The sequence below is a fragment of the Chroicocephalus ridibundus genome, chromosome 16 (assembly GCF_963924245.1).
Source record: "Chroicocephalus ridibundus chromosome 16, bChrRid1.1, whole genome shotgun sequence".
Classification (NCBI taxonomy): Eukaryota; Metazoa; Chordata; class Aves; order Charadriiformes; family Laridae; genus Chroicocephalus; species Chroicocephalus ridibundus.
The window spans coordinates 1,982,023-1,997,461 of NC_086299.1; the positions used below are offsets into that span (position 1 = coordinate 1,982,023).

General features: G+C 41.1%; 1 protein-coding gene across 19 annotated transcripts in view; it reads right to left on the minus strand.

Moving 5' to 3' along the window:
- SLC45A1 (solute carrier family 45 member 1) overlaps positions 1-15,439 on the minus strand; it is a 74,718-nt gene that overhangs the window by 28,820 nt on the left and 30,459 nt on the right. For 11 of the 19 annotated variants that reach the window (XR_010073531.1, XR_010073530.1, XR_010073528.1 and 8 more), the window contains 5 exons: positions 15,005-15,181; positions 3,742-3,806; positions 3,475-3,610; positions 2,872-2,983; positions 1,858-1,984 (listed from right to left, as the gene is read on the minus strand). Coding sequence is in view for 11 of the 19 variants with exons in the window: in XM_063354152.1 (XP_063210222.1) it covers positions 1,858-1,916 (59 nt within the window). In the remaining 8 variants the exon portion in view is untranslated. Of the gene's footprint in view, positions 1-1,857; positions 1,985-2,871; positions 2,984-3,474; positions 3,611-3,741; positions 3,807-10,013; positions 10,162-15,004; positions 15,182-15,439 lie in introns of those variants that run through there. The other 8 variants (XM_063354157.1, XM_063354156.1, XM_063354154.1 and 5 more) reach the window with 7 other exon arrangements.

The following is a 15,439-nucleotide window of genomic DNA, read 5'->3' on the forward strand; positions in this document are numbered from 1 at the left end:
ACACAAGAGCAAGGGCTTCTGAAGTAGTTGGTCCAACAAAGGGTTGAAAATTAAAGCTAAACAAATCCAAATTACAAGTAAAATACATGTTTTTCAGGGTTAGAAGAGATCAACCAGGAACTTCGTGCATACTATTCATTCTCCCCAACAGAAGAGATGGACCTGGGCTAGTCTCTCCCTCAGCTTTAAGGCATACTGCACCACACTGACTCTGGACACCCCCTCAGAATTATCTTCCCTTGAAGGGAATGTAGAGTCAATTTTAAGACCTTCTGTATTGTCAATAAAAGGGAAGGAAATCATCTATTTTAACTTGCAGAGTCAGCATTCGTGACCTTTTGCAACATCCCCTTTAATTTAAAATCAAATCTTTCTACCAAGCCAATAGAGACTCTCTATTCTAATATGGTCTGAGATTATGTGATCAGACCAACACACAGAACTCCTGCCATGGTAGCAAAGCAGATCTGTCCATCAGCAGCATTTTCTCCATTACACCCTGGTCTAACATCACTGCAGAAGTTTGTCCCAGTGAGCCTGCTGCATCCTTTTCAGTCCTCCATTCCAGGGTTTCAGGTTTCCCTGTGTTTTCTGTTGCAACAGCATTTCTAATGCCCCATCCTCTACCTGTTTAATGACAGCATTGCTGTAGACAGGTGTGTTTTTTACCATTACCAATCTTGCAGCTAGAACAACAATTTGTGTAGTAGTAGTTCCACACAGGAAGAAGGAGCAAGAATTCTGATGTGGTTTTATTACATGCATCATTCCCAGAATTGCCGAATTGGAGAGGTGGCATAGAAAAACATCACATCTCTACAATGTTCTCAGAAAACACATGCATCTTAGATCGCCTCTACTTTCATACTGAATGGCTTTTCAGGCAGATCATCATCATCTTTGTTACTCTTCACCAAAATGGAATTTGTTTCCCTTTGCAATTCTGTATAAGCCCACCAGCACTTGGACACTGCCTAGCTTTGTGCACTCCTTCATAGATACTTAGAGGTGAAATGCACACAACTGGAAAGAAAGGTTTTTTCATGTATTTGTTAGCTCAGCCACAGTTACAAACTCCTGACAGACTTCCACGAAAGGAACAGTTAGGAAGGGAAGTTCTATTAAATGGACTGTCCACATTCACAGTTTATCCTCAGAAACCCCAACTGTCACCTTCTTCTATGGTCAGCTGAGAGAAGTCATGAACCCCACGTCAGCTGCCGTCTGTGTCAGAACAGCTGCTTACCTCGTTTTGCACAGCGTGCACCTATGTGGCAACACACACGTTACATAACTGTAGGTCAAACTAAAAGGAGTCAGATTGCTAAATCCATCCACTGTGTGGATGAGATTTTTACTTCCATTGCCCGATAATTTAATTGCTCAATTAGCTCCGCCTGAATGCCTTGGCTGTGGTAGAGGAATGTTCCCTTGCAGGTCACAGTAAATCAGAAGACAGGAAGCAAGTAAGCAATGCGAAGGTAAATGATTCCTCTACAGCAAACCAATTGCATTGTTCAACTGTATTTTCTCTCCTGATGTGCTCCTTGCACTAGTGTTTTAGGGACGGAACAGGCACCAGACAAATAAAAGACCGTAAAACTCTGGTGAAAAGCCAGGATCATAGGAGGCCTCCCCTATGTGCTTTAATTCCGTAACTTTCTTAGCCAATTCAAAGCTAGCTCAGACATTTCTTTTGGCATTTCTGAAATTCCATAACATGCCTATTTTAGGTTAACAGGGTAATCTCCTCATTGATGAGGACTTTGAAACATCTGCTGCATCACTGAACATTACACTACTGCTTTCCTTTAGCCAAGAGGCAAGTGGAAAAGATGACATTAAGGTGGCACTTACTGATCACCCTGGAGCCGAGTGGGATGGACTGTGGGCCTGTGGATGTGATTCTTGTGCATCAACTGACCATAGCACAGAGGGTTTCGTTTGCAAGGAACATGGCCTGTGCAACTGACGGACTCTGCAACTAATTTTTTAGACTTAATGAGAAAGTAATTACTTCTGCTGCAGAAGCAACTCTTCAATGCAGACACCTAGATCACAAGAAACTAATTGTATCATAGCATTCAAAGAAATCAAAGAACATGTGGTTACCAGAGAAATCTGTATTTGCAATAGATCAGCTACTGTGTAGGAAGGGCCTGTCTCTGAATAAATGCATTTGACACACAGTTCCATTCTAAACCGTTCTTAGCCTGCACTCTACACCAGAGTGCCTGCTTCTGCCCACCCACACATTCACCACCGCTGATTCAATCCACGACCAGAAAATCTGACCCGCTCATCCCTTCCTCTGGGTAGGTACTGGGCACTTGCCCTCTTTCCCTCACAGCTTGAAAGTGACTTAAAGCATTTTCTGGATAGTGGCTTTCCCAGACTCCTATTTCTGGATCACACTGATCCCAGACTAAACTGCAAGAAAAAGAATCAAATGGGCAGAAACTTAGTTGGAACACAATAATTGGCATTCACTCTGCTACCTTTGGGGCCTAATTTTAAACAATATTAGTAAATACACTGTCTCCATAAGGCATTATTCCTTCCAAGGTAAATCATTACTGTATGGCCTGCTGTGAAATACGATCCTAATCTGCACATCATTTATCTGTGTATTGTCTGGGTCTAATTTATTCCCTTTCCTGTCTCTCTCCCATCTGTATTTCTGTAACACCAGTTTTACTAACAATCATCACTGGAGACAGGAAATAAATTTTCATTCATGAAAACAGCATGAGCAAAGATCAGGAGAACACGTCAGAATAAATGAGAATTCTTCAGGGTACAGAACCCTAAAGAAAATCAAAGGGCCACGAGGTGAGCAGGGGGGTCATTATTGCAGCAAACTACACATACCTTAACTGTGCCCTCTTTCATCTGGTGGGTCGCACCACAACGCAAAATGAAGCTACGCCAGTCAAGTTCACAGAACGCTCCCACCGCTGCCCACGTCAAAACCCAAGTGTTCCTGTAAATGAATGAAACCATGTTGTTTTATTTATTATTTATAAGTTAGACATGGGGCAAAAATTTCAATTAAAAAGAATTTTAAGTTAGGGAGAGAGAAGAGTCTCTATCAGTGGAGACTTTTAAGATCATCTGCCAGGATGCTTGAGAGCAGGTTAGGGTTACTAGATCCTGCCTTGGGACAAGGAGATGAAATAGAAGAACTCTGTGACCTTGCAAGGTCTTTTCTAGCTTTTCCTGGAACCATTCAATGAAAATGACCTGGAAAGGCAGCAAACTAAAAACTGGTAAAAGAGGCACTTCTGGTCTGTCTTCAGCTGTGGAAGCAAAAAAGGCCAAAAGAGGCTTGAAAAGTCCAGATCTAGGAAAGTGACAAAAGAGAAAAGAGTTTACAATTTAAGTCAAAGACAATGTGCGTTAAAGGGAAAAACATCCTCTGCTACATGATCCCTATTTAAGGTCCTCTCATAAACACCATCATTAAATCCTTACCCATATTATCATTTTAAATAGCTCCTTCAAAACTCCATTTGTGAACTTCCCCCAGTAGTGCTCCCTCTGATCATCATGAGAGCTCACATTAAGTCATTCCGCAATGCACCATTCCTAAATTCCTCCCTGAAGCCACCTGTAAAACAGGTAGAGGTGAAACAGAATTTACTAGGCGATTACTGACCCCCTTTTGCTTTTACTTAGGATGCCGTGTCTCCTGAATTCTTGATCATTAGAAATCAGCCTGTTGATTCTGCAAGTACTCACCATGCTAGAAAATCCTGTTTTTGCCTCATGTCATGCAAAGTCTGACTGGATGTTGTTACTTTGACCTGAAAAACAAGAAACAAAGTAGGTTTGTAGCCAAACCTTGGGCTGCTGACTATACCTGTGGCAGGAAAAAGTGCATCTCTAGCAATCAGAAATTGTATTTAAAATACATCTTTTCTTGGTTGGATCCTATAAATCGGGGTAGTTCAGAAGAGGTAAATTTAATTAGAAAACACTTGTCCCAAATGTGGTATTGACAATCTTGTAAATTCAAGATTAACGGAAGCTGGAAAGGAGCTAAAAATAGCAGCAACTATACATAACCAGTTCGGGAAACAGACAATGGAATTCAGAGGCAGTGAGGATGGGGGGAAAAAAAAAACTAACCAAAATCCCAACAAAACAACAACAACCAGAAAAAAAATCCCACCAAAAAAACACCTTCCAGCAAAGACAACCAGAAGTGTTTAAATCCATTAGGATAAAAACAAATGTAACAATCCATAAAAACATCTGTAATAATCAGATTGTCCATTGCTACATTCATAGGGTAAAATCTGTCAACAGAAAAGGTTGATATTTTTCATAGTTATTTCTGCTCTGGACTGCAAGGCGATGCACATCATATCGTAGCTTAAAACCAACAACTCAGATATTGAAATAGTACCAAAGGTGAGATATTGGTGAATCAGCACCCCTGAGCCCTGTGAGATCGATGGCTGAAGATCTGATTGCTGACACCGAGTTTCTGCAAGTCATTGAAAAGTAAGCAAGCTCCATAAGTCAGAGAGAAAGCTAATCTCTAGAAGCATAAACAGGACAATCCAAGACTAAAAGGTCAACACCAGTCCAACAGCAGGAGAAGGAACTCTCTTTTTGGGGAAGGAGTGAGGGTGTTCCAAAAGCAGCAGCTGCCACCCACGCATTACCTGCAGACCACCCATCACACTCCCGCCAAACCGCAGGCAACAACATTTTCACCAAAGTCCTTACTAAGAAATACTCGGGTTTCTGCATCTGGTCAAAGGTGCTCCACAGCCATTGACTGATGAGAGCGCCTACATCAAAGGTGGCAGAGTTTTGCTCATGGATGAACGCTGAGCTGCAAGGATGCTGGGCTGTAAAACAAGGTTCAGTATCAGTGCAGGAGGGTACTGGGACAAAATAATCCCTCGAGTATTTGGAGAGAAGAGCCATGAAATAGCTAAAATACCTCTAAGTCTGCACCACAGAAAAAGGTTTACTACAAAACAGTAATACTTTTAAGAGTCATAAAGAATTTGGGAGGTCTTGCAAGAAGGAAAGATGAAGAGACAAAAAAAAAAAATAACGTGTGACTGACAGCCCTGACTAGAACTTCTCTGCTAGTAAATAAAATGCCGTGACATCAATTGTGATAGAACTCCACGTAAAAGCAATTTTAATTTCAAAACATTTGGATTAAGGAAACCCAATCGTAGCTTAATGTATTTGGGACGCAATCAGAAAACCGCATTTAAGATGGTAAATTTGCCTTTCTACTCCACCTAACCTACAGAAAAATCTGCAGAACATTTCAGTATTAAGATAGAACACTCTGTAAGAACTTGATGATTATTACTTTACACATTAGAAGTGTTTCTATTCCATTCTTTGAGATTTTATCATGCAAATCATGCAGAAGTGGGTGACTGAACATTCCAAAAGGCTTAACACAACTTTTACCTTGTTTGCTTAGGCAAATATTCTGATACCTGTCACCAGTTCAAATTTAATCTTGTCCCAGGGTTAGAAAACAGGTCACTGTACGTTATGTTTGCCATTTTGTTGCGAAACTTCAGTGCATTTTCATACCAAGGACACATGAAACAATTTCTAGGCCAGCTGACTTCCCTGGTACCACAGTTCCCTCTTGGCTGCTACAGGATTCCCACATATTTGTCTTTTTTTGAAGAACACAAGTACCGAAGAATAATTTGGTCCTTTAATTGTTTGCAGAACCTAGGAATGGTTTCTCCGACCGAATGTGAAAGAAGTGCCAAGTTTTAATTTCATCATTACATGCAAACCTGAACCGGAGCTTGGCAGAAAGCCCCACAGTTCTGGTGTTTGAGATCTAACAGCATTTTAGGTTTTCCTTTGTGTTGCAGGCTCATCAGATTTCAAGCACATTTCCATGTTTATAAAGCAGCTGAGCTGACCCAACACAAATGAACAGGTGGAAAGCCACAGGAAACCGAAGCACTACCAATTACCTGCAACTGAATACCATTTCTCAGAGAGACAATACAAGACGCTGATGAAATGCAGATATCCACTTCTGGAACCGTGTGCTGGCTGGCAAGTTACAAGCTTTCACTCCGGGCTGCAGCCACCCGCCAGCTGACCCGCTGCTGGCTACCAGTGACTCAGGCCCGACGGGCCCGGCCCTCCCGGTTCCGCAGCTCCTGACTCAGGCCAGCACCCTGGGGCCTCCCCGTGGAGCGCCCGTACCTCCTGCTCCACAACCTCTCCTGGCATTCAAAGCAATCCAATGCCCAGAGTGCCTCGGGAAATCTCAGTTTCAGCAATAAGAAAGAAGAGTTAGTTAAGAAAGAGGAGCGAGGAAGCATTAGCAAAAGTATCTTTGGCTTCGGATCCGGAGGAGTGGAGAGCATCTGCCGCCTGACAGCGGGGACGGGACGGCAGGGCAGCTGGCAGCGCTGTGAGGGAGGAGACACGTTCCTGGGTGATGCTGCGGGCAGTACAGGAAAAACTGTCATCTCCCACAGCAGCGCATTGCCTCTCAGGGATCCGACACCCACGGCTTCCACAGCACCAAATGCTCCTTTCCCTCCTGGCTAAAATGCATGTTAAATATGATGAGCCTGCAACAGTTAAACTACAGCTAGGGCTCTCTGTTTGGATAAAAGCATTAAATACAAGTGGAAAAACCGATAGTATTTGTGAAGCCCTGAAAAAGAAAATCCAGGATGCCAAACTCCATTTGTAATACAGTAAACTTCTGTGAAAAATACATGCAAACGGTCTTGATGCTCCCCTTCCCAAGATCCACACACACTGCCCAGAGAGCAGAAAGCAGTTTTTGTAAAACACCACCAGGATTCACACACATTCACAGGCCCGCTGGCACCGCAGCCGTCTGCTGGCAGAGGAGGAGAGCAGAGGTGCAGCCTCCCAGAAAAAGGCATGCACATGGGCAGGACGGGACACAGCAGTTCTGACAGTCTTTGATTGAATTTCCTGAAGAAACTTTTACATGGTGAGGATTCGTGGATCTCTTCAGGCTTTCTGGGGTCAAAGGCATGCAAATTCCCTGGAGCAGAATGTCCCAATGCTATCAACGAGTACAAAAAAGGTTCAGGTTTTTTTCAGTTCTCTTCCTTGCACATGACCAGCCAAGACTCCTCCATCTTATCTACCTGCTTATGAACAAAATTTGTTGTCAGCTGCTAGTCAAGTGCTCCACAAGTCTCCAAACACCACATGCCCTTCACCTCGTGCCTCTACTACATGCGTCCTCACCACAAGACAGTGTGACTCATAGTCTGCCCGTACAGATCACGGCCTACGCAGCTGCTGATCAGGGTGAGGAGGTATCAGCCACATCCTGAAAATGGAAGGGACCACAAGGTAGGACAGACAGAATGGCACTGACAGGCCTGTGAGTCAGAACACAAGGGAGAAATGAAAGGTGTTGTCAACAGCATGAGGAGCCTGGAGATAACAGGGAGCCTAATTGCTAGACACATACAGAATGGTGAATCGAGGTAAAATCCCTCCACAGCAGCTGCCATAACATTCTCTCAGCACATGTTCCTGAGCACAGAGTCTCTCTGTGGTGTATTTGTACCACTGTGAACAGCTTTTTTAGACCACTGTACAGTAAGAAGGCTTCAGGGAGTCTTTTGTCATTATTAGTTATGTTAGAACAGACTGGACCTTTGTCTCTCTGTTAACTTTTTGAGTCAACTCCATCGGTCACCAGCCAGAAATCCTAACTTGAAATGCAGTCTGGTGTTTTGTTAATAATATACTCTGTGTTTGTTCATGCTCTTTAATCGCATGGTCTTTTGCTCTGTGGAACATCCTGTCTCTCTGGCCTAAACCAGTTCAGAGGCAAAGATGCTTTGGACTGAACCCAGACAACACATGTATATTTTTGCTTTGCTCTGGAAACCCTATGTCAATTTAAAGCCAATCAGTAGAGTTTGTATTACCGTATTTTCCTGAAGAATACAATGAACCTGCTTATAAGACATATGAACAGATAGCCCTGTGCCCGCCCCCTCTCCAAGAGGAAACCCTTCACCTCTCCAAAGACAGTAAAAAACTGAAGGGGAAAGGCTAGCACACCGACACATTTGTTAAAACTAACTGCTCATAAGAAGCTGTTCATTTATTGCTACTGCTGTGTTTCTTACACATCAGCAAATGCGGTAACTGTTTATTTTTCTGGATTCTCACGCTAAGGTCATAGCATTAATGTTTCATACTAAAGTGCTGGGTTTTTTCTAGTTTTGTGCAGGAGGTTTTGGGTTTTTGTGCATGTTAAACTAATCTCAAAAACTTGTATTGTGTTTCTACTTCCGAGTATTAGGAAACCACCAAACAGGGCTCCAAATCACTGACACTTACGAGCAGAACATATTATAAGTAAAATTGTCACTAAACTGCTAACACCACAGATTCATGGATAACTTTCCCAAAAAATCTGGGTTCTACCACTATTGCCTCCTGAAGCATGCATAACCCAGAGAGTATCCATGATGCCCACTGGAAAAGGGAATATTCCAACCGCAGCAAATCCTCTTTCAAGCCTCATCTAGCTGATTCATGCTTTCACAAGTTGGATAACAGGTTTTTATTCAGTCACTTTGATTTCTACCATGTTGCTAAAAGTTTACAGAGTGCCTCAGTGCTTCTCCCTCTACTTCATTTGCGTAACACCCAACAGATAAATAACTGAAACTGTGTCAGCATAGTTGGGGCTGGGAAAACACCAAACAACCCAACCCAACAACAAAAAAACCTCGACTTCCAGATCCCAAAAATAAGAATAAACTTTGGAATTCAAAAGCTATACTAACGTGGAGTTGTAAGACCCAGTAAATAAATGTATTGGACAAAAGCCATGTCACACCAAACGCATATTTTCTTTGTAACAAACATATACTGTAGCATAAAGAAACCAGGACTGACCGTAAGGAATTTACAAAAAAACCATTTCACAGGGACATCTTAATTAGTCTGAAAAGACCTATTCTGAAACTAAGAAGATAAATTAATCAATAATTAGCAAAAGTACTGCAAAATGATTTATCTGTTCCAAAAATAAGCACGGCTGTTTGGAATGTTTATCCACGTTCCCCACATATAAGCAAGCATTTGATTCCTGTCTTACAGGCAATACTCAGGTTAGTCTTCACTGTGGGACAGGTACAAAAGTGTCCTTACTATTAACTCGCACATTGGACATTGTCCATAAAATTACATAGCTACTTATTGCTGGAGATCCACTATTAAATGGGATTTGTGGTTTTAACCTTTCATCATAACATAGATTAAATCTGCATTTTTGTAGAAGCAGAGCACATAATCCTAGTAAGAGACTATTTATCCTACACGAAAATAATTAAACGTTCTATTACTGATTTTCTGAGCAACAAATTCTGTTTTGCTGGTCGGAGACGCTATTTCTTATACATATTTTAAAAAGCTAATGCTAATTAATACACATAGTATATCCAGTAAGAATGCTGGTGCTCAAATGCTGGGGCAATAACGAGAAGGGATCTGCTGACTGCAGCGCAGTGCTCCTAAGGACATTTGCGTCATTCAATGTGGAAATAACATGGGTATTTTATATGTCCCAAAATTTTACATTTAGGATTAATATGAATGAAATGGTACTATTTGGAGCCATTGGAATCACTGTGATTGAATGCCATTCTAATTGGCACGACCGGATGTGACTCCGAGACACTCTCATTACTTCTGTGTGCGTATTTGCAAACTGAGCTCCAGAAGCACATTAACTGCAAGGCATTTCTAACGCACATAGTTTGCTGCAGACAGGCATGTACCAGAACTGTCTGTGAAGATTGGGTATCTCTCCTGACCACCTAATTTTATTCTGCTGATGCTGCACTTGTATCAGTTTGATTTTGTGAACTGACTTCTACCCGACCTGCCCTCGCAGGAAAAGGATGCTCTTTTGACCAATGAGGAAATATCACATACTGTGCAGTTTGTTACACTGCCATTTTAGTAGAAAATAGTTTACTGACCTATCAAAGCAAGCAGCTCTGTGAGCAGCAGAAGCAGTGGATCCCGGGTTTAAATGGATTTTGGGGCTCCTGCCCAATTTACAGCTCTCCACTGTCTTCAACTCATGCCAGTAAAATTCTCTTCTGCTTCCTGTCACAACAGACTCCTGTGAAATAACACATGGGCTGCTATACTTGCTCAGAGAAACCAGCTGACAAAAAGCGTGGAGAAAAATTTGACAAGGTTAGCCCATTCTTGCACGACAGCTCCCTATTTTCCAAAATGTATATTCAAATAATTATATCTAAGGCTACATACATTTCTTCTCAATTTGCTAGAAATTGTCATAGATGGGATTGTACTCATCCTCACCAAATGCTCAAACGCCCATCTAAAAAGCAATTTTGAGGAACAAGAAACATGAAATTCTGGCATTCAAAGTCTCTTGCTTTGTCATTAACCCTATTTCCCAAGTAACGTTCATAACACAGAAATTAAATAGAGCGAAGTATTACACCGTAATCACTAGTATTTTAGTTTATTTGAAGGCAAATATTAGGACATATAAAAATATGAAATTGGTGGTCTGACAACTCTCAAGAGGTTTTTTTTTTTTATTCAAAGGAATACTATTTATTGAGAAAAAAAAAAAAGAAATTACCTCACACAACCTGAGTTCTCATTTCTAATAAAAAAATCTCCCTGTTAACAAGAGAAAATGGAAATTAATGCCCCCCCTTTTCCCCCCTTGCTATCCTATAATTTCATTTCATTAAAATTCAGGTAGCATTGACATCTGTAGACACCTTTGAAGGGTAAAAGACTGAGATAAAAGCCCACTCCCAAAAACTCAGTGTTTCCCTTAAAAGCCTAAGTTACAGCTACAGACCTGGCAGTCTGCGTCTCCGTTTTAAGTCCTTTCACAGCCTGTATGACAGATACCACCCACCCTAAGCCTATATGCCTGCAGCTTCAAACTTCAGTGACGTAAAGCCATCTGAAGAAATAACAGCACAATACTCTTGTCCATAAGGAATTTTTTAGGCTTGCATAAAAACTCCTGTAGCATTTTTAAATTGCTATTCTTTTCTTAGAACTGCAGGAGACAGAACAAGAAAATGTCTTTGTTAACACTTCCGCAAAAAGCAAAAGTAGAGATCCTTGGGGCAGCACAGAGCAGCTGTTTCTTGTGAGAAGCAGGGTGTAGGTATAGATGACTGAATTGCTGAAGGCTGGGGAAAAGGCAGGAGTGAAAACAAACGTTAAATTTCACAGGCTGAAAAAGGTCTGGGCTTGTACATACCTTCCCTCCTCTCCAGGAGAAGAGGTGCCGGAGAGGACAGTCCCTGTCTTTCATTTCCTCCCCTCCTCTCCACAAATCCGCTGCCCAAACCCCCTTCCCCTGTGCCAAACCCACCCTTTCCCTCAGCAGCTCTCTACTCCTGCCAGGCTCTTGTGCAGAGCAAGACCTCTGTCTGTCTCTTGTCCTGCCTTAATGATTTTAGATTCCAAAAGGTTTCTGCGACTTCACTTTAAAAGCAACACACACTTCAAGCTTCTACAGAGCTAACTTTTGTACGTAACAAAACTTGTCTGACAGGTGGATCTTGAAAAAGAAAATTCTTAGAATTTAAATTTAGGACCAATGTGATACTCCACTGTGATCTGACACCACAGAGACCTAACGTTTTTACACAGTCATTTCTGAAGGCAAAGAGTGAGTGTGAGCTGGATAAAACCCTCACGAAGAAGCCCGGACAGTGCTTACAAATTTCAAATGACAGAATTATCACCTCACAGTAAGAAGTGCTAGTGACAAATCATCCACATTTTTCAAATACTGTGCCTTTAATAATTTTTTAGAACTAGTAAATGAAATACTTTTCTTCAAGGAAAGGCCCATGGGGTTTTTTGGTTGCTTGGGCTTTGTTTTTATATATACGTATTTTCAATCTTTGATCCTGACAGTTTACATGCAGTTTTCCTGGAAAAGTTGGAGAAAATCCAAAAGTTCAGCAGTAATGCTACGGTGTGTCAAAAAAATACCTGGAGTTAAGTCCTGTGAAGCTCTTTATTTAGAGAAGCAGAAAAGTATTTAAGAAATACCAGCTTTAAAACTCTCCTGCTTGAGATAGGTCTAAACAAACCAATGCCAGTGTTTTGTTTCAAGTCTGAAAACTTAGGGTTGGATGAACTCCAGGAGGACTGAGTGAATTTAAACAGGCAGGAAAAATCATAAATTTTGCTTCTGGAAAAGAGATCTGTGTTTTGCTTGCCAACAGGACACCAATAAACCTTCCCAAGAGGAAAGGAGCTGAACAATAGTTTTTAAGCCATCCATCTGTACAGCCTTCCATTAAATGTTGAGAAATTAAAATAATATTTTGGAGATGAAAGACTAAAGCAGAAAGAAAACATCTCTGGAACAAATAGGGAAAGAACACGCAAGCAAAAACTCTGAACGTGACTTGCAGTGCTGCACACACACAGAAGGGCCACACGCAGATGGACAAGCCCACGCAGCATTTAGGTAACACCTAGCAAAGAGCCTACCTCCCCAAAGGCACTAAAGGACAAAACTTTTTCAGTATCTCCTTGTGAGATGACTCCTCTCTTACATTCTAGCTCCTAGAGTCAATTCACTCTTTTTTTTTTTTTCCCCCCTGACTTTGGAAAACATTTTCTGGTTAGTAACCCAAAAATAGAGCAATACAGGCAGGGAAGCCTGAAGATACATTATTAGTAACAAGCCTTAGAAAGCTCTGGAAAAAAATCAGTGCAACTACAGTGACAAAATAAAAGAGAGGCAGAAAGCAAGGCAGTATGTACGATTAAATTTGTGGCATGACAATACATAAAAGACCAAGATGCTGTTCCGCCTGGTTTCACTGCTTCTGCTAGACAGTTAGCTTCTCCATTATTTCAAGCGTGGTAAAAACAAGAGGGCACAGCAGCTCATTTGCATAAACTTAAAAAAAGTTTTAAGTAACTAGAACGGAAGAAGCATCAATCAACATCTCGCATTTTTTGGCAATACCAACGGCTCCCTTAATTCATCCACACAAGCAAAGGCAAGATAGGATTTCCATGCCATCCCTGATCAAAATTCTACTTCAGGAATTAATCTGCTTGGTACAAAAAAGGAAAACACGCAGGAGTGACTTTGTCCTGTCTGTGCTTCCAGCAAAGCCAGCCTTTGGCTGTAACATTCACTGCTAGGAGCCCGACAGCTCAAACAGTTCAGCTGTTTAGACTCCTTTTCTCTTTAAACAACATAGTGGTCTATTTTAAGACACAGAGCAGAAGTAGTAGGTGTTACGATTTGTATACAGTATAATATTTTTGCACAGTCCACTTTTAATGTACCTATCAAAACCCCCATCAAGTTACAATCCGACAAATCCATCTAGAAGATTGGCTAGCAGGCAGTAACAAAAAATAAGAAGAGCTCAGCGTAGCAGTTATCATGGTGGCAAGTGTGAGAAAGCAATGAACCTTGAAGAAAATGAATTTCAATGAGAGCATAGTAATTTAAGACTGCTGTCTGAACTACAGCTCTTGAAGTTCATCCTCATTCAAATGGCGCCTCACAAAACAGAAGACATAAGAACTGTGGCAGGTCTAAGTCACAAGAATTTGAAGAGATCTGTAAGACATCTCCTAGGCAGCTTATAGGTGCCCATCTGGCACAGAACTGATGTACAATGATGTTATGAACACGAAGGTCCAACAATTTAATGAACACTAGACTGAGAATACATCCTTGCATACTGGCTCATAAAAAAATTCTTGTGTGACTAACGGGAACTCATTTACATTGGGTGGTGCTGGAAGAATAAACAGAGAAGCAATATGCTTGAAAAACTGGAGAAGTGTCAGTTTTAAAGCCCTTAATTTTTCTCACAGAGAAGTGGCAAGCTTGCCTTGCCAGGCTAGGGACTTGGCAGATCAAAGTACATGACATTTAAAAGTCCCCCTTGGGAAACACATGCTTGTGAAAGCCATCTAGGACACAGTCTCAGAGAAAAAAAAAAAAAGTGGATCCAGGAAGGGAGTCCAAAACAGTTTACTAAGACTTTCCCATTCACGAAATAGCAGGGCTCAGTGGTCAGCTGTATATATACCACCTATTTTGTCGATTTTTTGACATTTTATCTGAAATATTCTAATTCCGCATACGTGATAGAAGTAATGTATTTCAAGGATCACCCAAAGTGAGGGGTGTCTGTAGCTAGAGCTCAATGGGAGAGATGGCACTATATGCAGATATCATTGGACCCTAACTCCCTTAGCTTTTTAAGATAAGGATTGTCTGTACAGACCCATTTCACCAAGAAATGTTATTGCAAAGATACATTGGCAGAAACATCTGCCGAGAGACTATCAGTATACTAATTAGATATGTGCACAAAATTAATCGAGAACTAAAGCAAACAGAAAACCTTCAGATAATGCTAAAGTGTCCCTCATCTATATGAGCACCACTTCAAATCTCTTTTTTTCCACTTGATATGAAAACAATAATAAAAGCAAACTAAAATACTCCACAAGACAATTTTCTGACTGAATAGGCTGAGAATATACAGGTGCTGTAGAGAGGCTCTGGGGACCAAGGGACACACACAAGGCAGATCTTCATGTAGCTTATACACTCCTTTTTTTTTTGCACAAGGCCAATATTCTTTGAAAGCAACAGTATTTCCAAATGTAGATTTGAGTCAGTCTGACTATCGAACTAATTACAGGAAGTCAGAAGAGACTGGCATCCGCATTTAGCATAGTCGAGAGGAGAAAGTAAAACTCCTTAAGAATTTAAGTGCATTAAATGTCCATTAAACATGTATCATCCTTACTGACACGCAATCTGTTTAAAAACAACTTACTTATCAATCTACTCTAAAATAAAAACGCCCACAATATAGCAGGGCAGCAGATTTATCAGATGGGCAGAACTACCATTAAAATGAATTTATTTCCAGACTGTTTCTTTCTACTTGTAATGTCTACTTACATGTACAGTAGACAGTATTTTAAAGGCAGGACAAAACGTTCTCATGGACTATATCTGGAAATACACAAGGTCAGTGGGAGCGCGTCAGTATTAGCCAGGTCTTCTTCAGCAGGAGGTTATGCAGGCTCCAGCATCATGAGAGATCATCACAAATAAGGCTGGTATGAACTGGTAAGCCTGGAACAAAGGAATAGACTACTTAACATCTGAGCTTGATGAACAATAAGTTCAGGTAAATTTATAGCATTTTAGAACTTGCAGTTTTATTCACGCTGAGAAGCCCACCTCAGCTAGGAATGCAGTTATAGCAATGCTATGAGATCAAGGAAACGAGTTTGAAGAATGACTCCTCTTTGTACAAGGAACACATCTCAGCAATTCCACTCTAGAATGGTTATATCAGTAAAAAAAAAAAATGGTGCCATATCCAACCGC